The following is a 25,591-nucleotide window of genomic DNA, read 5'->3' on the forward strand; positions in this document are numbered from 1 at the left end:
TGCTGCCTTCACACCCAAGGCCAGTGGTGTGGTCACCTCACCCTTGACCTGGGCCTTGATTCAGCAGCGCCTACTGTGCACTCGTGCGTGCCTGCACTGCAGCAGGACCAGGGCTCCAACAGGATTTCCCTTCCCCACCCTCGTTTATGGCCAACCAGAGGGATGGGTGCTGGGCCACTCCCTGACCAAGTGTACCTAGACAGGATTGGAGGTAAAACAGTGCTTCAGAGCCTTCTGGGGCTGGGTCCTGAGGCAGCAGCTCTGTGGTGGGTGCTGGGAGTGGGAGGGGCCAGTCACAGGGCAATGTTGCACCTGTACAGAGTACAGTTCTCCTGCCTGCTAGTCACGAGTGAAGCACCCAACATTCTTTGCATATTCCCTATTTAAACAACCCTTTCTCTTCCAGTTAACCAGGTCTTTCTCTTGCTGGTGATGGAGAACAACACCTTACATAGAAACTGGAGCCTGGACTGGCCGCATGCAGGGGCTCTGGGGGCGAGATTTGGGAAAACTGGAATTGGTTATGGGGATTGCTTGGGGATGAGTTAGTAAAAATGGGCACATGGTTAAGACAGCTGTAGAGGCCTGTGGTCTGTAGCTGGAGTCAGGTACCTGGTGTGCAGCCAGAGAGAATGTTAGCTCTGCCATTTGGGGTCACCTGGACTGAATATGAAGACATGTGTCTCTGGTCCTTAGAAGGAAATCAAGGAAGGATTCTATTGTGGGAGGACCAGGGGATAATATCTTAAACTCCTGAATTCTTGTTTTGTTTTGTTTTATTGTTGTTATTTTTTTTTTTGAGACATGGTTTCTCTGTAGCCCTGGCTGTCCTGAAATTCACTCTGTAGACCAGGCTGGCCTCGAACTCAGAGATCTGCCTGCCTCTGCCTCCTGAGTGCTGAGATAAAAGGCGCGCACCACTAATGCCGGATTCTTACTCAGTACCCAGATCAAGAACTGAGGGCACAGCAAGGCTCTGGATTCCATCCTCGGCATCACATGAGCAGAACAAAATAAACTGAGAGCAAACCCCAAGGAGTTCTGCCACTTCCCTGAAAGTTCAACAGAATTCTTGCAGCCTCAGGACAGAGTTAAAACTGAAACCCAGACCCGACCTGTAGAACGGCGAATTACATCCTTAGCAAGGGATCACAACCCCTCAGGAGCATCTCGGGATACTCTGAACCAGGATCCCCGCAGAGATCCTTCACAGCTAGTGAAGGAAGAGATGGGGGATGGATGGATGAACGGATGATAGTGTGTAGATGGATATTGGATGGGTAAATGAGCGGAGAGATGACAGGTGGATGGATGAATGGATGGATGGATGGATGGATGGATGATGTTGAATGGATGGATAAGTGGATGACAGCTAGATGCTAGATGGGTGATCATGTAGATGGGGGTAGATAAGTGTAGATAGAGAGGTGGGTGGATGATGGGTAGATGGATAGAGAGGCAGGGCATTGTGGATAGATGAATGAATAGGTGGATGAGTAGTTGGCTGGAGGATGGATGGATGGGTAGAGGATAGGTGAACAGTGGGTGGGGAGATGATGGATAGATAAATGGATGATGAGTGGATTAATGGAGGATGGATGACTGTGTAGATGATGGGTATGTGGAAGGATGGTGGATGGGCAAATGGATGGCTGAATATGTAGGTGGGTGGGTGAAGGGTACACAGAATTGGATGTCTGACACCTGAAGCTGCACCTGACATTACCAGGGCCCCTGGGAACACAACCTATGAGGTCTTTAGACTACGGTCAAGTTTATATAAAGTTGAACACTGTGAAGACTTTTTTTTTTATACCAGTAAAGCTCCAGAGGCCCCAGAGTGGGCTGTCAGTGTGCACACTGAAGATGCAAGGACTGTCATGGAGTCCCACAGGACTTATGAGTGCAGTTGTACTTATCAGTGCCTCTGAATTCAGGATGCTGTCCCCATTGGTGAGGGTGGCTCTGACAGCTCCCCACTAGCTTGCTGGAAAGCAGCTGAGCAGAAGTATGGTCCGCACTGGCCAGGGTGGACACACAGTGCCCAGCATCCCACAGGGACACATCTTCCAGAAGGGTTTAAGTTCGTTGACTAGTAGTCTGACTGAGGCCCCAACAGGCCAGAGACATGCAGCCTCCCCAGCCCCACATCTGACCTGGTTCTCAAACTCAGAACTTCTTATGGGGAGGAAGTGGTCTGGCCCATGAATGTCCCTCAAAGGGAATGTTGCCACTTGTAGGGGGACCAGTGGCACCCTATGGGCCTGTGGGTGGGGTTTGGAACTCAGTGAGCCCAGGTGAACTGAGCAGAATAATAGGACAGCACCTATTGTTGCCCCAGTGAGTCTGAACCCCTTTGCTCCATCAGGTTCTAGCTTCACCTCACCACACTGCTGTTAGCCATTGGCTGGTCGCTGAGAAGAGAGAACAAATCCATCATTTACCAGGCCAAACACGCTGGTCAGGCCTTTGCCCTTGGGTCTCTAACCTGTGCAGCAGTTCTGCGAGACTATGCAAAGGGAGGAAACAAGCCTGCAGTAGGGACCTGCATTCATCTTTTCCACTGTGGGTTTCAAGCTCTTCCATTAGTAGAACGAGGTGACAAATACAGAGAGCGGGACATGGTATGGGTGACACACAGGAGATGAAGAAGTGGGACAGATGGCTCAGGGATGAGGGATAGACTAGATGGATGGAGGGGTGGAGGGAGGGATGGACAGAGGGAGGGATGGACGGAGGGATGGTTGGAGGGAGGGATGGACGGAGGGAGGGATGGATGGAGGGAGGGATGGATGGATTCATGGACACATGTGTGAGTGGGTGAGTAGATGGGTGGGTGGTGGATAGACATGAGAAACGGATGTGGGTGGATGAGCAATAGATGAACATGTGAGTAGTAGACTGATGGATGAATGGGTAGGAAGATAAATGGATTAGGAATTAATGGATGGATGAATTGGTGGATGTGTAGTTGATAGATGAGCAGTTGGATGAATGGCAGAAACACGGATGGATGGATGGATAGATGAATGTGTTGATGAGGGCATGTGTAAATGAGGGGGTGGGTGGATGAATGGATGGATGCATGAGTGGACAGGCAAGTGGGTAGGTGTGGGTATATCTGAATGACGGATTGGCAGGTGGATGGACAGGCAGATGGATAAATGAGTACACAAATGGATGTGTATATGAAGGAGTGGTGGATAAAGGAATGATGGGTAAATGGATGTACAGAGGGAATGTGTAAATGGTGAGTGGATGGATGGGTAGATAAATAGAAGAGTAGACAGCCAAATGAGTAAATGCATATATATATGAATGATGGATTGGTGGGTAGGTGGGCAGGCAGATGAGTGGATGAGTAGACAAGCAGATGTATATATAACTGATGGATGGGTGATGGAGGGGCCTCTACCTCAGCAGACTTGGAGTGAAATGACACTGGACACACATAGAAGGTATTGGACATGATCTCAGACTCCATTGGTCTCCCCAACAAGGAATGCGATGGGCCAAGCAAGGGACTAGTGAGAAAGTGAAACCTCTTGTCAACAGTGGCACCCCGAGTCTATAGTTCTCCAGCCACTGAGTACGCAGTGGGTGCACTCATGCAGAAGTGCTGGCCTTTGGGGCAGACACACTTCCTCCTTCCAAGAACAGACAATGACCTTCCCAGCAGTCTTTTCCAAGTGACTGAGACAGACACATCAGATACCTGTGAGATGCTAAAAAGAAGTGACTAGAGTAAGTCCTGTGGCTTTTCCTTGAAGTGTTACCATGGAGACAAGGGAGGCAGGAAGAGGATGCTGAGCTGGCACTCAGGAGGCAGAGGCAAGAAAACCTCTACAAGTTCAAGGCCAGCTTGGTCTACATAGTTGGACTCCAGGCCAGTCAGGGCTATGTAGTGAGGTTCTGTCCCAACCCTGCCCCTGCTCCCCCCAAAAAGAGAAAATACCTTCCTCAACAGAAGAGTTTGGGGGGGGGGAAGAGTTTTGGGGAATGCCATTTTAGCGTGACAATTTGGGGGCCCACTAGGTCCCTGAAGGTCCACAGATTCAGTGTGTCTATCTGGCAAGAAACACAGGTAAGAGGACTGATCCAGACAGCGTTTCTGGAAAGTTCCTGCTATCATCCATGAAGTAGCCCAGCTGTTAGCAGCTGTCAAGATGTCTCATGCCCTGGGGCCAGCAGCTGTCTCAATTCCTATACCCTGCTGAGTCTCCTCCCACTCGCACGCCCCCCCCCCCAACCCAGCACTGGCTTTGGTGTTTGGGAAACTGGATACTGGGGGTCCAGAGAAAGGGGTTCTACACCAGAATGTTAGGGTGGATAGGTGATTCTAGGCATTTCCCATAGCTCCACACACGACCATGGGCTAGACCCAGGTTGGGACTCCGGATAGAATTAGATCATGTGGTTCTGGAAGCACTGGCAGGGACAGACACTTGTAGTAGGGCTCAAGGGGTGAGTGAACAAACTGAGTCGTAACAATGGAGCCTCTACCTCAGCCGAATGCCCGCCATGCCCTTGCACATATCAAGGGACACAGAGTCCAGCACTTCAGGGTCGTTGTTGTCATCTTCTTCTTTTTTTTGTCTTTCAAGACAGGGTTTCCCTGTGTCACAGTCCTAGCTGTCCTGGAACTAGCTCTTGCAGACCAGGCTGGCCTCGAACTCACAGAGATCTACCTGCCTCTGCCTCCCAAGTGCTGGGATTAAAGGCGTGCGCCACCACCGCCTGGCCCAGAATATTTCTTTATAAACTGGCATCCAAGGCTCCATGGAAAGAGAAGACTATATGGTTGGAATGTTGCTCAGTGGGAGTCTGTGTGCTTAGCACATGCTGGGTCCCTCTCCAGTACCAAAATGAACCCTGGCTGGCACCAATCCCTTCTCTTCCGTATGCCTGGCTTAAGGTCACATAGCAGGTTTAGGGCTGAGTCCAGCCCAGAACTTTGCCTTTTATGAATCCCACAGTCCCTCCAGGGCCTCCTCCAGTTCCCCACACGTCACCCCTACAATGCAGGGGTTCCACATTCCCCTGGAGACTCCTGTTCAACAGAAATCAATCTCTCCACAGGAAGAGATCCAGGAGTCCAGGAGTCAGGTTGTGCTACGGAGCCAGGACCAACTCTCCCTCTCCCTGAAACACAGGATTGCTCCTGGAGCCAGGCCAAAATATGCACGCGGGTAAGAGTGTCTGGGCACATAAGGATGCCCGGTGGTGCCTAGCCTCCCTGAGTGAGAGGAACACGGAGCAAGCTGCTGGCGCATTCTGCCAACATAGAAAGGTTAATTGTCACACCAGATGCCAACAGACAGACTTCCGGAGGATTCGTTTGGTTTGGTTTCGTGGCTTTTTTTTTTTACAACTTTAAATATGGAATATAAATAAACTTTACATTTAAAAAATAAAAAGAAAGCCCCCAAAAATATAATCACCAACTTTACAAACTGAAGGAAGCGGACCTGGGAGGGGGAGGGAAAAGTGCAGGGGGAAGTTGGGGGGGGGAAGTGGGTGCGTCAACCCCAGTCCTCCTGAAGGCGCTATGGCTCTCCCTCTCTCTCCCGCTTCCAGTGTACCAGCTAGCTTCCTGGAAGAAGCCATCAGGTAAAACCACAAAAGATCTGAGGGGCAAAGTGCACGCAGGGAAGAGGGCAGGCAGCCAGGGCGGCCCCTCCCTTAGGGAGCTCCTAGCATCCCGCACCTGCCAGGAAGGGAACAGCTGAAGGAGGCAATGGGCAAAGACTGTGTTGCTCCCCCAGCACCTGAGGCTCATTCGGAGCTTCAGGCTGGGTCAGCGCGCACACAGCCAGTCTGCATAGGGCGTCAGTGTGAATTAAAACTCGGCCTCCTTTCCTCAGAGGCTTGACCTACATCTGCCAGAAGGTCATAATAGACAAATCGGCCATGTTTAGGGTGTGAACAGAATTCTCCACATGCAGTGCCCATGTGCAATACACATCCCACACAACCATACGTGGCTGTCTTGGCTGGAGAGGAATAAGACAGACAGGTCTCCTGCCCTAAGGGAAAATGGTAGGGTCGTTCAGAGCCTCAATCAGGACCCAAGCACCCCTGGTGGAGCCGACTGAAGGGTACATGAGGAAGAAGACACAGAGCGGAGGTAGAGAAATGAAACAAGAGATGCAAGGGAGGTGGAAAGAGGCAGGGGATGTGGCCCAGGTCACAAGCACACTGCATCTCCAATCCATCAGAGAAGGCATGTGGCCACCTGCCCAGAGGAGTTCATTATCTTTCTTGATTTCATATTTATAAAATAAAAAGCCACTATGGGCTGAGGGGACAGGGAGAGATGAGTGGCAGATCCGGGTGCTGAGAGGTTTCCTCTAGTCTGTGCTCCCTATGTGGTCCTGGCCACAGGACTACAAGGGACCCTAGCCTGCCTGAAAGTGCTCCCTGCTGGCTGGCCAGGGGTCCAGGAACCAGGCAGGACATGCAGAGGTTCTCAGACCAAATCCCAGGCTCCTGGGGCCAGTCCACAGTCCCCCGTGAGGCTCCCGCACACTTGTCCCACGTTCTTGGGGTCAAGGGAAGAAGCAGCATGGAATGGAGTCCTTTGTTTGCTTCTGGAGTCGCAGGACGAGCCGAAGGACTGTTGCTGGTGGAGGTGGCCGGGCACGCGGGATGAGGGAAGCACCATTGGCCGTCCGAATCAGGCATCGAGACAGACGGACGAGGGGAACAACATTATCACTCCAAGGACCCCATGGGGGCGATACAGCAAATACCATATTAAATAACCCTGCGGGTAGAACAGACAGACACAGGGTCAGAGATGGCTCAGGGGTTCCCTTGGTTCCTAGGACCCCATACCAAGAACAGGAACTGATGCTCCTACTTTCATGCTTCCAACAGACCCCAGGACTGGGATGGGGGAGTCATGGGAACTGGAGTGGAAGGACAGACATCCTCTTTGGGAGGCTGAGAGGCAGTTAGGCAGAATGACTGGGTTGAAGGGAGCAAATATCCCTGCTGGCCCTCACCCCAAATCTAAGCCACAGCTACGGAGTATCTGAGCCTTGGCTTTCTGGCCAGGTCCTCACCTGCCCACACGCTTGCCGATGCCCCTAAGCCCCGAGGGTCTCCTTCAGTGCCTCCTTGTCGTGTGTGTGCTTAAATTTTCGATGCTTCCCTTTGAGGGGTCGGCGGACTCGCACCGTCCGAACAGTCACCCGAGTTTGAGGCATCTTGGCTGCTCAGGAAGAAAAAGTGTTTGTCAGCATGGGATGGTCATGGGGTATTCTTCTTGTTGTGAGCCTTAGGGCTGGCTCAGGAAGAGGATGGGGAAGGTCAGGTCAGACTTTATGAGGTCAAAGCCAAGCCCCCCTGCTCACCAGCTGTGTCTTCTGGGGATGTGACTGAACCTTTCTATGACTCAGTTTCTCTGAGTGAGGCAAGAGGATGGCCACCTCATGGGAAAGGGAGGTGGACTACATGACAGTATGCTGGCCAAGCAGTGCCTGACCCAAGAGGTTAGGTTTCAATGTGGCCCCCAAGTCCTGTCACTGCCCAGAGATGGAGGGACATATTTTCCCACTTCCTGCAGGTGGCCTGGCCACGGGTCCCTCAAACCCAACAGGAGGTCCTGCTGGTACTGTGTACCCATCAGGCACCTGTCTTCAGAGGATGGGCACAGCCCACTTTTGTACTTTGGTCATCCTGTCTCATCGTATGAAAAATCTGGCTAGAGAGGTCGCTTGGGGACTGGTCCTCTTGCACCACAGGTGTGGCTGTTCCCTCCAGCCACAGCTAGACGACAGGAAGATCAAGCAAGCTACCCAAGGAGCCTAGCTCCTACTCAGCGCTGCGAGGCCGGGTTCCGCCACAGCACAGCATGAGTGGCAGCCCTTCCCCACTGGGAGCCTCTTGCTTCCCATCTCCCTGGCTAGCGTTCCTACTGAGACCTCTGCCACCAACCTCTGGTTCTTCTAGCCACAGGGTGAGGAGGAAGCCTCTGGGTTTCAAGCCAGAAAGAGACTTTCTTTGGAGCTGGGCCTGTCACTCAAATTCCTGGGCACTCTGAGAAGCAGAATGGAGGGCTGGGCCACAACTTAGAAGGCAGTCAGCCCTGGGCCTGACCTGGACTCTTCCAGGGACTATGTGCCATGGGGAAGGTCACTTAACCACTCTGTGCCCAAGTCTTTAAAGGACCCGTGACCTCCTAGGGCTGAGTAAGTGCATCGAAAGATGCCAGAACCCCAGCAACACCTGTTATGCACACCCGATTCCACTATAAGCTCCTTTATTTTCTTTTTTTAAAAAATATTTAGCCGGGCGGTGGTGGCGCACGCCTTTAATCCCAGCACTTGGGAGGCAGAGGCAGGCGGATCTCTGTGAGTTCGAGACCAAGCCTGGTCTACAGAGCTAGTTCCAGGACAGGCTCCAAAACCACAGAGAAACCCTGTCTCGAAAAAACCAAAAAAAAAAAATAAATAAAAAATAAAAAATATTTATTTATTTATTTATTATATATACAATATTCTGTCTGTGTGTATGTCTGCAGGCCAGAAGAGGGCACCAGACCTCATTGCAGATGGTTGTGAGCCACCATGTGGTTGCTGGGAATTGAACTCAGGACCTTTGGAAGAGCAGGTAGTGCTCTTAACCACTGAGCCCTCTCTCCAGCCCCAAGCTCCTTTATTTTCACAGTGGGTATTATTCGTCCTACAGTGTTGGGGAAACTGAGGCAGAGAGCTATGTTTGAAGCCCTGGGATCTAACTGTGCTTCACACTTTCAACACTTGCTTGAACTGACAGTTCCTGGGAGCCCTGGTCTAGTCTGACTCTCAACTACTCTTCCTTCTGGTCTCTGGCAAGCCACGCAGGAGGCCAGCTCTTCCTGGGAGTCACTGGAGAGTCCCTGGCCTCCGGCTAGTGAGACAGCTTTGCCAAGCTTTCCCTGCAGTGTAGAGATCTAGGGGAGCTCCGATTATCTGGAAGGATGACACCTAGGAGGTCAGGAATGAGCCCCCCAGAGAGCTTCTATCCCAAAGGCCAGGCCGTGCACAGGAGGCTCGGCTGGACCACGCCTGAGTCCATTCACGTAACTCACAAATGACAGATGTTTGAGCCTAGGAATTCCAAAGAGCCACTGTGCTGTACCAGAGATGAGGCTGGAGGAGTTCCTCAGTATTCTGAACATTCCAGCACTAACACTTAGGAATTCTTCTAGTGTACAGATGGTAAAGCAGGCAAGTAAAAGCTAAAGAGCTGCCGGGGCAGGGGAGAGCCACGAAGGGAATCTCAGGACACCAACGGCCTAGGATGAGCTGTGTGACCTGGAGCAAGGCCCCAGCATCTTTGGACCTCAGGTACCCCCACTACGAAAACAGGAGGAACCGCTGAGACATTTTCAACTCAGATCTGTCCGACACTTGTGGAAACAAAGACATGAACCCATCTGATGGATGCTTGGCCACCAGACTCAGCTGTCTACCAGACCAGGCTATATAGATGCCCAGCCTTTACTTGTATATCTCCACCATAACAGAAGTGAAGAGGAAGAGGACTGGTTGGATTGGTAGCAAGGGCAGGGGCTGCAACCTCATTCAGGCTGGGAAAAATCTAGATTGTTCTCAGTGAGATCAAAAGTATCAAATAAATTTACTCATAGATGTTATCTATCTGATCTCTATTAATAATTTATGTGCGTGTATGTGTGTGTGGTATATGCATTGTATGGGTTTAGCTGTGTGCGCGCGCGAGCGTGTGTGTGTGTGTGTGTGTGTGTGTGTATCTATACACATAGGCACACATATGAAGTCAGAGGCTGACATCAAGTGTTCTCTTCAATTGCTCTTCACCTTATTTTCTGAGGCAGGGTCTCTCACTGAACTTGGAGGTCACCAGCAGCGAGGCTGGCATCTGATGATGCCCTGGTATCCACCCATCTCCACTTTCCCAGTGTGGGATGACAGACACAGCTACCGTGCCCGACCAGCCCGACCAGGGACTTAAACTCTGGTACTCCTGCTTGCTCAGCAAGCACTCTCCCCACTCTCCCCAGCCTCCTGACCCCTATTTAGAGACCCACCCTTTTCCCAGCTGTGGGCTGAGCCCCACAGAGCAGCCCCTAGGAAGGCGGTTTACCTCGCTGCTCCCGGGATGTCCCAGGGCTCCGAGTCACAGGCCGAGGGGTCACTACTGTCTCACACTTGCAGGCCAGGTGGTCCTCCAGGGTCACTGTGGCCTTCTTGAAGATTGGCTTCTTCCGTACAATCTCAATCTTTCTCACCTGGGGGACAGAACGAGCAAAATTCCCCTGTAGAAGCCACCTGTGCCGGAGCCGTCTCACAGGCCTGGCAGTCTCCTGCGCTAGGTTCTTTCCTCGAAAGCCAAACGCCAGGCTTGTCTGCAGAGCCAGGGCTCTGGAGCAAACAATAGCAAGGCCTTGCCCTCGGTCCCTCTCAGAGCTTTTCCATCAAAACAAGCCCTTCGATCTAGCTGACCTGGCCTCAGCTTTGCTGTAGCAACCCCGCCCCCCCCATACCCTGACCCCCCAGAGTGGGAGAAAGGCATTTCCGGGTAGAGCCTGAGTCCTGTGGGTCCTCATTCCTGGAGCGGAGCATTGGCCAAGGCCAGGGGCTGCAGCAGAGTGGGGGGTGGGGGGGGAGAGGAGATGGTTATCTGGAAGGAAGTGAGACAGGCCTTATCTAGAAGAGAGGCTGGAAGGGAGAAGGCAGCTGTCAGGTGTCTGTCCCTAAAGCTGGGGACAGGAGATATGGTGACAGTGGGTGGGGACGCATAGCGTGTCATTCATTTGTAATCTGGGGCACAGCGAAAGGCCAGGAATGGAAGACAGGCAGGAGACTGGGCACAGGCCACAGGCAGACAGGAGAAAAGAGAGCATGGTCACGTAGTCAGGGCACTGGGGAGGGCTGGTGCTAAGCCTTGTACTGTGTGCCCAGGGGAACCTGAAAAGGGGAGGCTGACCCAGGGTACTGAGACCTGGTCTTGCAGAGTTAGAGATAGCTGAGCCTCCCTGTGCCCTGCCTGGTCCACATGAGAGCAGGAGTCAGATGTTTGAAGACAGGAGTTTGTGGGGTTGTGTCCCTGTAGAGCAGGTGACACTGGTCCACCACTTAGCATTGCATACCCAGCCACATTCTGTCTGCCTCTCAGTGACTACGGTCTGAGAGGCCTAGGAGAGTGCGTGCATCCCGTAACACTCAGCAAAAGCCCTCCAGGGGCTGGAGAGATGGCTCAGAGGTTAAGAGCACTGACTGCTCTTCCAGAGGTCCTGAGTTCAATTCCCAGCAACCACATGGTGGCTCACAGCCATCTATGATGAGATCTGGTGCCCTCTTCTGGCAAGCATACATGGAAGGAATGTTGTATGCATAATAAATAAATCTTTAAAAAAAAAAAAAACCCTCCAACCCGTGGCCACTGGTCTGCTGCTGGGGCGGGGCCCAGCGCGGGGCGGGACGGGGCGGAGTCTGCGCACCTGCACTGGCCTCATCTGCACTTGCGAGGCCCGGCACTGCACGTTGCGGTTGTTGCAGCAGCCAGAGCAGCGCTGTACCTCCACGCAGGGCGGCCACACCAGGAAATTGGCGTTGGTGCGATCGATGAGGTTCCGCGAGATCTGGAACACCTCTGTGCGCGTCTTGCACTCGGCGATTACAGCGGGCTCTGCGGCTGCCAGGGAACCTGAGGGCGGGGCGACAGAAGAGGCTGTCAGGAGAGGAAGGTCTTTTTTGGAACCAACCCCCATCCAGACAGCCCTGAACTTGGGTAGATGGCTGGACCATCCTGAGCCTCAGTTTACATCATCTGACAACGAGGACAATGATATCTACCCCCAAGAAGCATGGTCAGGATCAGGCCAGATCATCCCGTGTGATCTCGTAAATGTTTAGTGCATGCCTGTCCCACCATCCTGGATCCCAATTGTTCAGATTCACAGGGCTGTGTGATTGGCCCACCTGAGTCCTCACCCACTGTTAGCCTGCCGGCTTGCACTGGTCTTTTGTTGTTGTTTGTTGTTTTCATGATCAAACTATCCAGGATAGCGCTGACTGTCCTGGAGCTCACTCTGTCAACCAGGCTGGCCTCGAACTCACGGAGATCCGCCTGCCTCTCTGCTTCTGCCTCTGCCTCCAGAACGCTGGGATTAAAGGCTTGCACCACCAGCGCCTGGCTGTACCGCCCTATTCTTATGTGACTCTTTCAAAGTCTCATCTGCCTCATCTGTGAAATGGGATAGCGGCAGAGCAATGCCTCTCCCCTGAGCTGAGAGGAAGAGGGTGGGTGAAGCCTACAGCAAGTGCTCAGTCATCCCCAGAGAAAGGTTAGCAGATGGCAGTGGGGCTCGGGGACCTGCAGGATCTGCCAGCCACATCTCCAGGGACTTGGAAACTGTAGGTGGCTTCTCCAAGGCCTACAGATCTACTGGCTTGGTCTCTGCCAAGGAACAACCAGCAGTCCTAAGCTGGGCTTAGTGCCTCTGCACTAGGCCACAATGTAGCCCTGAGCCACAGTGGACAGAGGACCCACCCAGAATACCTTGGGCTCAAGTGCGTCAAGTAAGGGCTCAGTCCTTCCATTCCGGTTTCCCCACCCTGGTTTCTAGGCCTTTGGAGTGGAACTGACTACATCTGTTCCAGGGTTGGAGTGAGGAAGCAGTGAGTGCAAAGGCAAAGGCAGAGGTAGGCAGATCTCTGGGAATTCGAGACCAGTCTGGTTTACCTAGTGAGTTCCAGGCTAGCCAGGACTATGCACTAAAACCCTGTTTCAGAAACAAAAAGACCCAAGCCACTATATTTTAAAAGCACAGCATGGGGTACAGGGCATGGTAACTCAACTTCAAAGATGGCTACACTCCTCATTCAGTTCTTACAGTAGGGAAGGGATTTGGAAGGTGACCCCAATCCAGGATGGCTATGTGCCCTGGTCTTCCTTCCCTGGATCCCACTCTTTGAAGGGCCACTATATGGACCTTCAGTTTTACCTAGGCTCCTCCTCCCTCGAGATGAGCTTTCTGGCTCGCCTCCAGAGTGGGCTCGGGTCATGTTCAGGTCCAGCTCAGCCCCATTTTCATCTGCAAAGGAAAGGAAGCATAGTCAGGCATGCTGACCCAGGCTGCTACCACAGGACTGGGTTGAGGATAGCATCTCTACATTCTGGGACCCCGCCCTTCGTGCTCTCAAAACCTGAGGTCCCTGGCCCTGAAGAGGCAACCAGGCAAAGCCTTGGGCAGCTGAATGGCTCATGGGGCTGGTGGGGCCTGACTGCATCTTTGGGAGCCTCCAACGAGTTTTTAGCCCCATTTTTGGCCAGAACCCATGTCAATGGAGTTAAAAATAACCCTTCCCCTTTGCTACTGTCAGCGAACCCTCCTCGGCCTCCAGGGTGGAGCAGGGACCCAGAGCACTGGAGGCCAGTTCCCAGTGCCCTCCAAAGCGTTCCCATAGGAAGTGCTGGTTGGAGAAATTCCCAGAATCCCCTCGGGGCTAGCAGGCCCAGTACAGCCTGCTGGAGCCTTGACAATGGCCCTACTGGTCTGGAGAGAAAGGGTGGAGAGGGAAGGGGGTGGGAGGGCCTGCGCCAGCCACACTAGGTCAGCTCTCTCCCCAGCTTTCATCTTTCTGGGCTTCTCTTCCTGTCACTAGCCGAAGTTCCCTCTCTAAGCTGGAGTCTGCTACCAGCTCTCCTTGGTGACACCTCCACCCACACACCTCGCTGCCCCGAGACATTGGCCAGGGCTGCCCACTCTTCCTAGGATGGCAGGGTGATGAGGAGGCTTTGAACTTGATCCTGATGGTGGATAGCCCCTCTTATCTCTCAGTGGTGAGGATCAGCAAATGAACTGAGGGATGCTGGAGACAAGCCTCTGCCACCTCCTTATGGCACCTGGGGGGACCATATTATCTTCCCCAACCGGCTGGTCCCATCAAAGGCAAAGGCTTCTGCCAGCTGCCGCCCTATCTAGGATTCCAGGGGTCCCGCAGATCGCCACTGACTGATTGGTCTGCTTTGTCCAGCCCAACAGTGTTAACCACGTCAGTCTGTCTGTCTGTCCCTTATTCTCTTTCTCACTGCCATCTCTGGAATGCCCCTGGTGGGGACGAGAAGGGGAGAGATGTACTTTGTGGAAAGGTTAAGTTGATTAGGAAAAAATAGCCACATGGTTGCCTCGAAACAGACCTGCTATTGAAAACCTCACATTCAAGATCCCGACCCCCACCAGGGGTGTGGAGGGGCTGCCCGAGCTGGGCAGCAGAGCGCCTTGGAAAGAAACAGCAAGATGGCTAAATTTGGAAGTTGCCCCATTGTGTGGCCAGGGCTGGTCAGCCGGGCACGGGTGGGAGACATCGGGTGGGGGCCCTAGTGAACAATAGGGGGGCCCAGCTGGGCCCCCTCCTGCCTGTCTTGCCACCCCCCAGCCCTGGCAGTATTGAAAGGGCCCGGGAATGCTTTTGAGAAGGAGCCAGGGGCCCAACGGAGAGAGGAAACAAAGGCAGGAAATGCTGTTCCCCCGTAGATAGCGTCTGGGCAAGAATTACAAAGTGACAAAGAGACAGGACCCCAGAGGGACAAGGGCCCGCGGGTGCGTGGGGGGTGGAGGCTGGGGGGCTGCTGAACAGGGCTCTAGGGACCAGGCCAGAGGTCAGAATAGAATGGAATTTGCTCTGAAGACTGCATTTATAAATACATTCCCAGCCCAACCCGCCGGCCCCCGCCACGTGTGTGCCACCAAGCACGTGCCCATTCGCCCAGTGCACTCTTGGGCATGGGCAGGGCTGCCAGCTGGTCTTAGCCAGGTGTCCCCAGGAGACCTTGTCAACCAGGCCCTGGGCCAGAGGGGCAGGAAGACGTCTTCTATAGCTCCACCCTCTTCACCTGGATAGGTATTTAGTACATGCCCTGAGTGCTTTCTCTCTGCCCGCCCTGCTCCAGGGACCCCACCCTCTGCACCAAGCCAGAGTCACACGTGGGTGCTGCTTCTGCCACACCCCATGTCCCAGGTACCAACCCGTCAGCCTGCTCTGCCCTGCCCTGGGTAGGTGCGGTCAGGCCTTCATTGGGATGTGCCATGGATCTAGTTCCCTGATGTCAAGAAGGGTGTCCCTGCCTGCCCCTCCCCACTCTCCCAGCACCAGTGGAGGCTGAGGTTCTGGAGGAGGATGCGATTTACCTACGGAGTCTCCATGCAGCAGGCGCTGGAGGTCATCAAAGGAGCGGATGGAGCGGTCACTCAGCATTTCATAGAGTTCCTCTGGAATGGGGTCCCCCTGTTGAGCAGACACCAGGAACTGAGTAAACTGGGGTGAAGGGCTCACCAGGCATGGCTCTCTTACCAACCACATGCTTTCTCTTGCACAGAGTTCCTACGAGGCTCCTCTGTCCCCAGCAATAGGCAGTAAGGCTGGGAGTAGGTGGGATGCGAGGCTGAACCAGGAGCAGAAGCCCAAAGGCTTAAAGAGCTAAATCCAGACTGAGATGCCCCACCCCAGCCCTCCACGGTATCCAGACTTGCCCCCAGCTCCAAGGCTTGTCTACATCTGTCTCCCCCATCAGATCACAGGTCCTGGAGAAACTCCAACAATCTCACTTCTCGATATGCTCCCTCCACACCTGGTAGCTAAGACATGCACGCCGTATGTGCAGGGGCCCCCAGTGTGAGCAGAGGCTTCGTGCAGACAATGACAGTGAAGTGTGTTCTCCAGCTCCCCGCCCCCCCCCCCCAGCCCAAGAGATGCTTAATAATGCTTGCTGAGTTGTGAGGTCTCAGAAGGCTGTGTGTCCCAGTGCTACCGAAGTAGTCCCTGCCAAAGAGGAAATAAGGGAATCCTCAGGCCCAACCAGGAACCTGAGCGCTTACCCATGCATGCCCCATGCCCAACCAAACGCTATTTTTAGAGTCCCTCTGGCCTGTCACCAAACACTTGAAACTTAGTTAGAACCTTAACAGGCCTCACTACAAGCCAGCTTCCTCCGGGGAAACCACAGGTCCCACAATCACATCATACAGCTGGAGACAGAGGTCACCGCCACATCGCCACAGCTCCAGGAGTCTCAAGAGCCTGGTGCCAAAGGCTGCAAGAGGTGAGGGCAGAGGGGACTGGGAAGTGTCCTCACAATAAGGAGCAAAGGAAGGACGCAAGATGCCAAGGCATGTCTAAAAGCTGGGGCCACGATGAGTGCACACGCATGTGGTACATACATACATACAGGCTTGTGAAAAGACCGTGCAGTTTGAGAGAAGCTCTGGGAGGACTAAGGCACTCTGTGCCTCAGTTTCCCTGGACTGAAAAGTGAAGAAGCCCTGCCCTGTGTTCACTGAACCATGCTGGTACCGGCGCTTTGAGGACTAAGCACAGGAGTGTGTGTGTGTGTGTGTGTGTGTGTGTGTGTGCGCGTGTGCACGCCCTCGTGTGCACGGGTATGTGTTTGAGAATGGGGTTTGCTGCTCTCTCACTGTCTATGGTGGAAAAGAAGCTCTTGCCCCTGGCCAGCTGGGGGAATCTCCTCAAAAGCTGCATGTCTGAGACACTTGTTGAGAGCCAGGTGCATGATGCCCCGTGCCCACCTATGTCCCAAGCTGCTCTGGAGGCAAAGGCAAGATCTCTTTTTTGTGTCAACCTGAGGCAAGCTAGACTTGATTGTGAAGAAGGAACCTCAATTGAGAAAAAGTTCCTATCAGACTGTGAGCAAGCCTGGGGGGTATTTTCTTGATTGGCTGACTGATTGATTGATGTAAGAGAGCCCAGATCCCTGTGGGTGGGTGGGACCACCCGTGGGCTGGTAGACTTGTGGCCTATAAAAAAGTAGGCTGTCAAACCATGAGGAGCAAGCCAGTAAGTAGCAGCCCTCCATGGCATCTGCTTCAGTTCCTGCTTCCAGGTTCCTGCTCTGCTGGTTGGTGCTGTGGAATTGCAAGCTGACATAGATTCTATCCTCCCCAAGTTACTTTTGGCCATGGTGTTATCATACAAGCAAAAATCTAAAGCAGTTTGGGTTTGATTTTTAAAGACATGGTCCTATGTTGCCCTAGCTGGCTAGCATGAAACTCAAAAATAGACTAAGACAGCCGTGAACTCAACAATTCACCTGCCTCTACTAAGTGCTGAGATTAAAGATGTGAGTATGCCTAGCAGGAAGATCGTTTGAGGCCAGGAGTTCCAGGCTAGCCTGGGCACCATAGAGAGACCCAGTCTCACTTAACACAAAACAAAACAGAAACAGAAACACCTTGTAGTCCTTGACACTTGCGGTAATGTTTAGAAAATATTCCTCAGGAATTCAGTCATACCCACCTCTGGTCCCCCATGTCAACCTAGGAAGTAGAGGATACAATCTGGGGACTGGAGGGGGGGCATAACTCCTTGAAATCTGGCTCCTGGGATCCCATTTGTCATCTGGGTCATTTTGTTCAATCATGGAGTTTATGAACCTGCCTGGTATCCTGGGGATGTCAGGAGTTTGAAGGAGAAGCTGGGGTGAGGACAGGGGCTTGGCGGCCTATAGTGTCCACAACTTCACAGTTGGGCCGAGACCTGCAGGACAGATTTCAACGCTGGTCTAGAGAAGGCCACTGCCCCCAGTTCTGTCAAACTCAGAACTGGTATTCAAAAGACTTGGATTCCTTCCTCACCCTGCTACCATCTGCAGTGTGACTTCCAGCTGGCCACTGCCTCTCTCTGGTTTGGGCTCTCATCTATGAACTGAGGATGCGTTCTAATTCTTCCTGGGGGTGGCAGAAGGAGCAGACGCTAGCTGGAGCCAGGATGTGTAAGGTGGCTTGCTTGCCCAAGAGAATGAGAAGTGAGTGGTGGCTCAATCAGCCCTGGGGGGTACTTCTGCCAGGATCTCCTTGTCCACTCAAGGGCTGGCTGGAGCTGCCAGTGAGGCAAAGCAAGCTGAACCCTGAACAGACCAAGTGAACACCTAAGGCTTCAGTCCACCAGGCAAAGGAATCCATCACGTGGAGACAAACGTGCTCCTGAACCCCAGATGGAAGCCGTGGAGGTGCAAAAGCACTCTGCTCAGTAAACACTGGTATTCATCCCTTTCTCTCCAGGGCTTCTCTCAGCTGTGCTCCTTCAAGCCAGGCACTGACCAAACAAAATGCATCACCAAGTGCAGTCCTGAGGCCAGCGTTATCGTTAGTCCCATATTCCAGATGGGAGAACTGAGGCTGAGAGAAATTAATCCACAGTCACAAGTCTAGATGACTAGTCAGTGGCAGAGGTGGGTCCCTCCAGGGCCATAGCATGCCTACCTGCTCCTGGCCCACCAGAAAAGGTTCAAACATGCTTCCCTTCTCTTCTGATGATGCCACTGGACCCAGCATCGTTTGAGATTCCTGCTGTTTCCCTTGTCCTTATCTCTCTCCTTTTTGGTTTTTCAAGACAGTCCTGGCTGTTCTGGAACTCACTTTGTAGAGCAAGCTGGTCTCAAGCTCACTGAAATCCGTTTGCCTCTACTTCCCGAGTGCTTGGATTAAAGTCGTGCTCTTCTTACAGCAATGGTCACAATTACACATTGATATCATCTGAAGACATTTTTGGTGGTCATGGCTAGAGACAGGTTGCTAGCATCAGTGGGTGGTGGTAGGGATGCTATTCACCATCCCACAGTATGAAGGATGTCACGAAGGATACAGTATCACTGGTCCCAAATACCAACAGTACCAGAGGTGAGAAACCCACAATAGAGGAGTCAGGGCTCCCCATATTAAGGGAACCGTGGTGCTCAGAGTAAATCATCAAAAACCTTACTTTCTGCTGGACGTAACAGCACAGGCCTATAATCCCAGCTGCTTAGAAGGCTGAAGACAGGATTGCAAGTTCAAGGCTACCCTGGGCTAAAGGATAAATTTAACGTCAGCCTGGGCTATGAAACAAATTCAAAGGCACTTAGCAATACCCTGTCACAGAATAAAAGCAAAGAAAGGGCTTTGAGTGTGCCCACTGGCAGAACAATTGCCTAGCGTTAGTGAGTCCTGGGTTCGGTCTGAGGAAGACTGACAAAGAAACAAACTGTATCTTTCTCCCTTAAGTAGAGCTAACCACAACTGGCCCTGAAGTCCCTGGTAAGTGTAACTGTACAGAGCAAAGCAGCCCTGAATTAAGGGCATTTAACGAGATGTTATTGCTTTCGTCACCAATTCTTTCATATGGCTCCCTGAGAGCAGCATGACACTCGTGGGCCAGACAATCACAATACTTTCAAGGATGGTGTCGGGTGGGTGGAGAGCTGCCGTCCTCAGGACAGAGTGTGACTTTGTCCTATCCCCCGCGCTGGGTAACAGGAAATGCAACCTAGCTCCACGTTGACACTACTAGTTGCCCTGTGGGCTGGTGGGTCTCTTCCGGGACTGGAGGTGTGAACAGTTAGCCTGACGTCCACTCCAGGATGCTGTCAGTGTCTGTGTGTGTTCTGCCACAGGTTCTGGAAGCCTCTAGGTGGGCACCCACAGTAAAGGACACCTGACAGCTTGAAGAAGCTGCCCCAGGTCTCAGGCCTGGGGCTCCTGGTAGGACAAGGGTGTGGCGTGGAAGCAGTCAGGGCTAAGCCAGCCTGGCAGTCAAGAGAAACAGCCTCCTCCCTGCCCCGCCCCCAAAGCCAGCTGCAGGAGGCACGAGCAAGCGTGAGGCCAGGTGAGTTACCTGCTCCCAGCCAGGCTGGCAGATCAAAAGGGCTTGTACCCCACCCTCCACCTGGGCCCCAGCACAGCACACACATACACACACACAGGCAGACATGCACTCCAGTCTGCTGCCACTGCAGTGAGGGAGATGGGCTCTCTGCCCAGCACCCAGGGCGTTGTCTGTGGCTGGCAGAGGCAGAAGCTGACGAGGCCTCCTAGGGCCTGCCTGCTTGCCGACTTGCGTCTCATGCCGTATTTAGACGAGATGGCAAAGAGCTCTTTGAAGAAGCCCTTTCTGGGTACAATATAGATGCCTTTTGGAGACAGATTTTCTACCCAGCAGTTCCCTTCCTGGTTCCTGGGATTACCCTCTCTCTCCCTTATCCATTCTCCCACCCCCTGCTGCTCCTGCATCCCAGCCCAGTCCACCAGCCTCCCCTACCTCTGCTAGAGCAAGAGAAAAAAAATGTCAAAGCTGGAAGAAAAGGACCGGTCTTAAGGATGTGCCTGCCACCCTGATGGCCCATTGCAATCACTGCCTCCCACCTCAACTCAATGGGAGCCAGTTCCCATTATTTGTAAACTAAATGAGTCCAACCTGCTCCATATTTTAGGTGAGGGAAACTGAGGCCCAGCCTGCCTCTCCTTCATTGTCTTTCTACCTCAGTCCTCCCTGCCGACAGTCCAAGTCCCAAGACAGAGAAAGTGTATTGGAATACCTCACCACGGCGGAGGGGCGGGGTTACAAACCAGATGCCCATTTTGCAATGCACTGTACCGTGGGCGGCTGCCCTCAGAGGCCAGGCTTCACCCAGGCTGTGTTAATAAAGCACGCCTGGCCTGAGCCCACTCCACCATTCATGGTTCTTTCCACGCTCCTTTGGTGATTGTGCAGGCTACAAGCACTCCACTAACACAGCGGGAATCAAGACAAAAGTCCCTCTGGCGCAGTGTGCAGTTCATGGGAGAAAGCAGGGAACAGGCAGCTAAATAAACCAAAAGTGGAAAAGTTGTCCTAGTCAGGAATGATAGTGCATACCTGTATCTCTAGAGGTGGCGGTAGGAAGATCAAAGGTTCAAGGCCAGCCCCACATACACAGTGAGTTGGGAGGTAGCCTGGACTACATGAGACCTTGTCTCAAATAAAATATCGGAAAGAAAATATATCACAGAAAAAGCATCAAAAAGAGGGAGGACATCATGAACCTAGAGAGAACACCTTGAATTGATTCCTCCAGGCAGGCACGCACTTCCTGCCTCTTGCCTTCAGGCCTCTGGAATCTATCTGACCTTGACTTTCACAATTCCAGGCAGGGGGATTCCAGCAAGTGGGTTTCCCCACCCCCCTATGGCCATTAGGAAGCCAGAAGGAGACTGGGTTGGTGGCTATGGGGCCCCACCACTCCTTCCCGGCAGAAGGGTGCTGAGGCAGACAGATTGTCACATGACAGTCACCTTCTGGGAAGCTAGCTCAGCTGAGAGAGAAGAGGCCTCAGCAGCCTTTTCAGACTCTCCTCCAGCCTGCTTCCAACACCTAGACCTCCCTCTAAATACAGCCAACTTCGGGGTCACCTCCAGAAGCAAGCCCCTCCTTCTGTCTTCCTGCTTGCCTGGGCTGGCCCTATGGGGACAGGGTCCTCAGAATTTCAGTACTCCTCATAGTTATCAGGGAAAGTCAACTGCAAAACGCAGTGCAATTGCGGTCCCAGAAGCGTCTATGGAGGAGCAAGGATGAGCTTCTGAGCTGCAGCCTCATTCCCAAATGCGAATATTCACGGCAGTGGTGGAGTGCTCCTGGAGGAAGCTGGGCTGGTTAAGACGGCCTGGGAAGCCGCATTCAGATGTTACAAATCCAGCAGCCCCTGCCAGGATAGACAAGTAGGGAGGATGTAGGGAACACACTAGGTAGGCTGCGTCCTTTATGTCTTGGAGGGCAAATGGGTGCTTATTTGAAATGAAAAATGCTTAGCTATCCCAGCACTCTAGGGTCACGCCAACATCACTATCGGCCATCACCATCGGTTACACAGGGGTGGTTGAAAAACCGTTACAGAGAGGCAAAGTTTGAGGGATACCAAGCTGCTCTAACCAGGCCAAAAAAAATGGGTGCTGCAGATCCCAGATCAGGATCTGGGATTGTCCCTTCCTCCTTAGATCCCCCCCAGGAAGGAAATGGGATGGCTACAGAGGTGGTGAGGTGCCAGGGCCCACGGCGAGCCCACCTGTTGCGTGGGGGCGGGCACCTGGCACTAAGTGTACAGAGGGGCTGTGCGTGCCTGTGTGCGTGCGTGGGTGTGTGAGCGCACGTGTACTCGGGCCGCGCGCGCGTGTGTCCCGCGTGTGCACGGGCGTGGCGGCGGGCGCGCGACCTGGCTGCCTTAGTGCGTGCCCGTCGCTCTGCGCGCCCGCCCGCGGGAGCGCAGCATCGCCTCCGGCCAGGAGTGTGCATGCGTGGGGTGAGTGAGGGAGTCGGGGGCCGGGCGGGGTGGGCTGCAGAGAGCAGCCGCGGGGCGCCGCCGTTCTCAGGACGCCCTGGCACCGGGCCAGCCCCCAGGTCCCCACGGCGCGGCGAGGCGAGGCGGCAGCTGGGGCCTCCAGGCGTCCCCCTCCCCAACAGCTGGCCGCACCCCTGGGGGCTGCAGGCGGAGCGGGGAGGGGGCGTCGCGAGGGGCCTGCTGCGGCCGGGCCATGCCCAGCTTGCTCTCTTTCGGGCTCCGGCCGCGGGGGGCGGCCGCGGAAGGGCGGAGCCCCCAGGGCGGGCGGCCGGCGGCCCTCGAGGAGTCCCAAGAACAAAAGGAGACGGCGACGGCTCCTCCGTGGTCAAAACAACCTGCGCTGGCGGCGGCCCAAGGTCGGGCCGCGGCCTCGGAGCCCTCCGCCTTAACCCCTTCCCTGCCGCCGCCGCAGCCGCCGCCGCCTCTGCCCTGCGCTTGGCTGCGGACGACGACCGGGCTGGCCTTGCCCGCAGCCTACTAGGTGCGGGCTCTGGACCTCAGCGGGCGGAGGCGGGACGGGCCCCGGCCACGCCGCTTTCCCGGCCCTCGCCCCGCTCCAGCTCGCGCCTCCTCCTGCCCCGCCCCCTTCCCACCTGGATTCCCGGTAGACTTGCCAACTCACTGCTACGTGAAGCTGGGAGGCGTAGGGGCACCGATCCGACCTGATAGCTCCCGCAGACGTTTCCATACCCCACCTCCCTTGCAGCTAGGCTTCTGCAGGCGCGCACTCCGCAGCCTGCATGCGGGGGAGAGAGGTGCTTCCTCTCGCAGGGCGCTGGCGCAGGTACGGCCGGGCCTCACACACACACCGCCCCTGGGGCTGGATTCCTTAAGAACTCTCCCCCCCTCCCCCCACCCCGCGCGCGCCCCAGTCCTGTCTGTACTCCCAAGCGTCTGAACCTACCGTATGTCTGTCTGCCTGTCTCTCTAGTGTCTCTGTCTCTCTCTGGGCCCCAAGATACAAGGTGCTTTTGGACCGTCCAGCACGACCCCGAGGTGCCCACCCTAGCCCAGAGCAGAAGCTTGGGTGGGACCAGAACGCTCTCCAAAGGTCTCCGTGGATATCCTGAGATCGAGGGCGCACACCACTAGGGCAGGCCGGGTCCTGGGCAGAACCAAAGCCCACGCTGGTTCCAAATGGACTCAGGAGATCGCGATGTCTTAGGCACCCTAGATACCACCCCACCCCTTCTCCCCTGGCCTGGAAGGGGCTTAAGAGCTCTGGCTCGTGAGGCAGAAGGCAGGGCAACACACACCTCCCAGGACGCCACGGAGGTTTAGGGCTCTAGGTTGGTCTACTGTAAAGAGAAACCCACCGCTGTCTCGTCATAGATTCCAGAACCCTGGACCTGGCCTCCCAGCCCTTGGGGCCACCCAGTGCCCGGCGCCTGGCTCTCGGGCTGCGGGGCTCCAAAGTTCACTGCAGGGAGAGGAGGGGGCGGACAGGCGTGGGGGCTGGGACGGCTAGGGAAGGATCCTGCCCCGGCGCCGTCGCAACTCACCTCGGCGCTGACCAGACGCAGGTAGCAGCAGAGAGGCAGGAAGAGCGCCCAGCAGCGATTCATGCCGACTCCGGGCCCGGCCCCGCGGGGCCCCGGACGCGTAGACGGAGCGCGCCGCCCCCGCGGCCAGGGTTGGGGGCTGGGGAGGAGGGTGGGCTCCGCTCGGGTCCGCCGCGATCAGGCTCTCAGGCCGCTGCAGCCGCCGCCGTGGCTCACCCGCATGGCCCCCGGGCGCCGCCGCCCCCGGCCCCGGCTCCGTCGCTGGGGGGCTGGGGAGAACCTGGACACGGGACCAGGGTCCGAGGCCGCTACCTGGGCGGATCCCGAGCCCACGCGAGCATCCACGGCCGGGGGGCTGCGTCGCGAACCAGCCAAGGCGTCTAGCCGTGTGGGGGCGCGCAGGGGACTCCAACCTCCGAGAGGAAAAGAAACACGACAGTCGATGGTTCGTCTTCACTCGCCTGCTAAAGGCGTGTTCCTCTGCCCGCTGGCTTAGCTTTTTTGCAACATTTTTTGGAAAGGCTTCCCAGATCAGAAAGCTCAGGGCTGAGCACCTCCAAGCCCAGGTCTCCCCCAAAAAACTTTTTTCCAAAGTTGGCTTTGCAGCGGTGGCCCAAGCGCCCGGGCAGGGAGAGGTGCAAACTCCCGCCCGGGCCGGGTGGCGGGGCGGGAGCGTGTGCGCCCTGGCGCGGGGCCCAAGCGGCGGGCACGGCTGCTCCGAGCGCGCGGCGCGCCCACTGCGCGCTGGGCCGACCCGGGCCGACAGGTGGACGCGGCGCGGGTCAGTCGGTCGATCCGCCCACCAGCTCGCTGCTCAAGGCGTCCTCTGCGGGTTTCTAGCTGCGGCTGCTCCGGCTTACTCGTTACAACGAGGCTGGGGGGGGGGGCTTTTTTCCCCCTCCTTTCCCTTTTGCGCGTGTGTATGTGTGTGTGCGCAAAATATCTCTGGAGAAAAAAAGATGGGCGCTGGCGGCCAGAGGGGAGCCCTCAGGGAGGCAGCGGGGGAGGCAGGCAGGCTGCTCCCGGCTGCAGGAGAAGTTGCCACCCTTCAGCTGTTCCGGCCTTTATAAAGGAGAAGGGAGAGTGCTAGAGGTGGGTGGAGACAGCCTTTCCTCCCCTGGCCCCGAGTCAGCGCCGGGAGGGGGGCAGGAGCCAAGGGAGGGCCTAAGGCGAGGACTGCAGCTTAAGGGGTCTCTGAGAGCCAGGCAGTCCCTCTGGTGGTAAATCTAGCCCCTTGGCAAGTACTGGAGGTGAACCATGGCCCCACCCCTTGGCACAGTGACCTGTGTTTAGGGGCATGTCTACAGGGCCAGGACCAAGACCAGGAGTGTAGCCCCTGAACCCCAGAACCAGACATCTGCAGCCTGGCAAAGGCATGATGATGAAGGACTGGGGCTCTGCAACCTGGCAGCTTAGATTCAGGCCCTGTCTAATTGAGTAGCTGGGTCACCTTGGGCAAGTCACTTTCTTCTGTGCTTCACCATACATTTCTTTAAGTGGGGACAGGGTATTGGGTGGCTTAAATGTCAGAATGATCAGAAAGCATCCCGCAGCACACCAGCCCCAAGGTTAAAACTCTTAAACCCACAGTGGGAACCCTTCAGCTACAAGCTGGGTCTGCCTCTCCTTGCTTGTTGCCTGGCACACAGAAGGCGCTGCCATGCCAGCATGGGCTGGATTTGAATTTGTTGAACTGCAAAGTCACACAAACCCCCACAGCCCTGCAGCAAGCATCCTCACAAGGCTGCCACAAAGATGCCACCATCACCAGGGTGTTTACTACCTCCCAATGTCCCCCAGTTCCAGACCCAGAGGCCACCCACCCACACCAGCAGTCTCACAGTTAACACCTTCCACCCCCAGCTCAGGGAGCTGCTGTGTCCCTGCCTTCAGCAGTCACAGTGACACAGTCATACTCACGCTTGTTGGCCCAGCACCCACCACAAGACCAGCAGGCTCACTGCATTGCCTCC

General features: G+C 54.9%; 1 protein-coding gene across 1 annotated transcript; it reads right to left on the minus strand.

Moving 5' to 3' along the window:
- Positions 1–5,343: 5,343 nt before the first annotated feature.
- Positions 5,344–24,653, minus strand: Pdgfb (platelet derived growth factor subunit B). Its single transcript, XM_041672653.1, has 7 exons — positions 23,619–24,653; positions 15,164–15,260; positions 12,977–13,066; positions 11,471–11,676; positions 10,114–10,258; positions 7,068–7,216; positions 5,344–6,766 (listed from the first exon to the last, which is right to left on the minus strand). Exons 1-6 carry the CDS (start codon positions 23,679–23,681, stop codon positions 7,092–7,094), a joined length of 726 nt encoding a protein of 241 aa, XP_041528587.1. The 5' UTR covers positions 23,682–24,653; the 3' UTR covers positions 5,344–6,766; positions 7,068–7,091.
- Between the last annotated feature and the right edge of the window lie 938 nt (positions 24,654–25,591).

Source organism: Microtus oregoni, unplaced genomic scaffold (genome assembly GCF_018167655.1).
Source record: "Microtus oregoni isolate MIOR12 unplaced genomic scaffold, Mior012 000022F_ref0000154, whole genome shotgun sequence".
Lineage (NCBI taxonomy): Eukaryota > Metazoa > Chordata > Mammalia > Rodentia > Cricetidae > Microtus > Microtus oregoni.

Bases quoted from the DNA above. Each gene is read 5' to 3' on its own strand.
- Pdgfb (XM_041672653.1), bottom strand. From the start codon at position 23,681: ATGAATCGCTGCTGGGCGCTCTTCCTGCCTCTCTGCTGCTACCTGCGT. The intron at 10,259-11,470 runs GTGCGCAGACTC...TCTGTCCCCCAG, and splicing joins TGCAGATGAGGCCAGTGCAG to GTGAGAAAGATTGAGATTGT. The intron at 7,217-10,113 runs GTAAACCGCCTT...CTTCCTGAGCAG, and splicing joins GACATCCCGGGAGCAGCGAG to CCAAGATGCCTCAAACTCGG.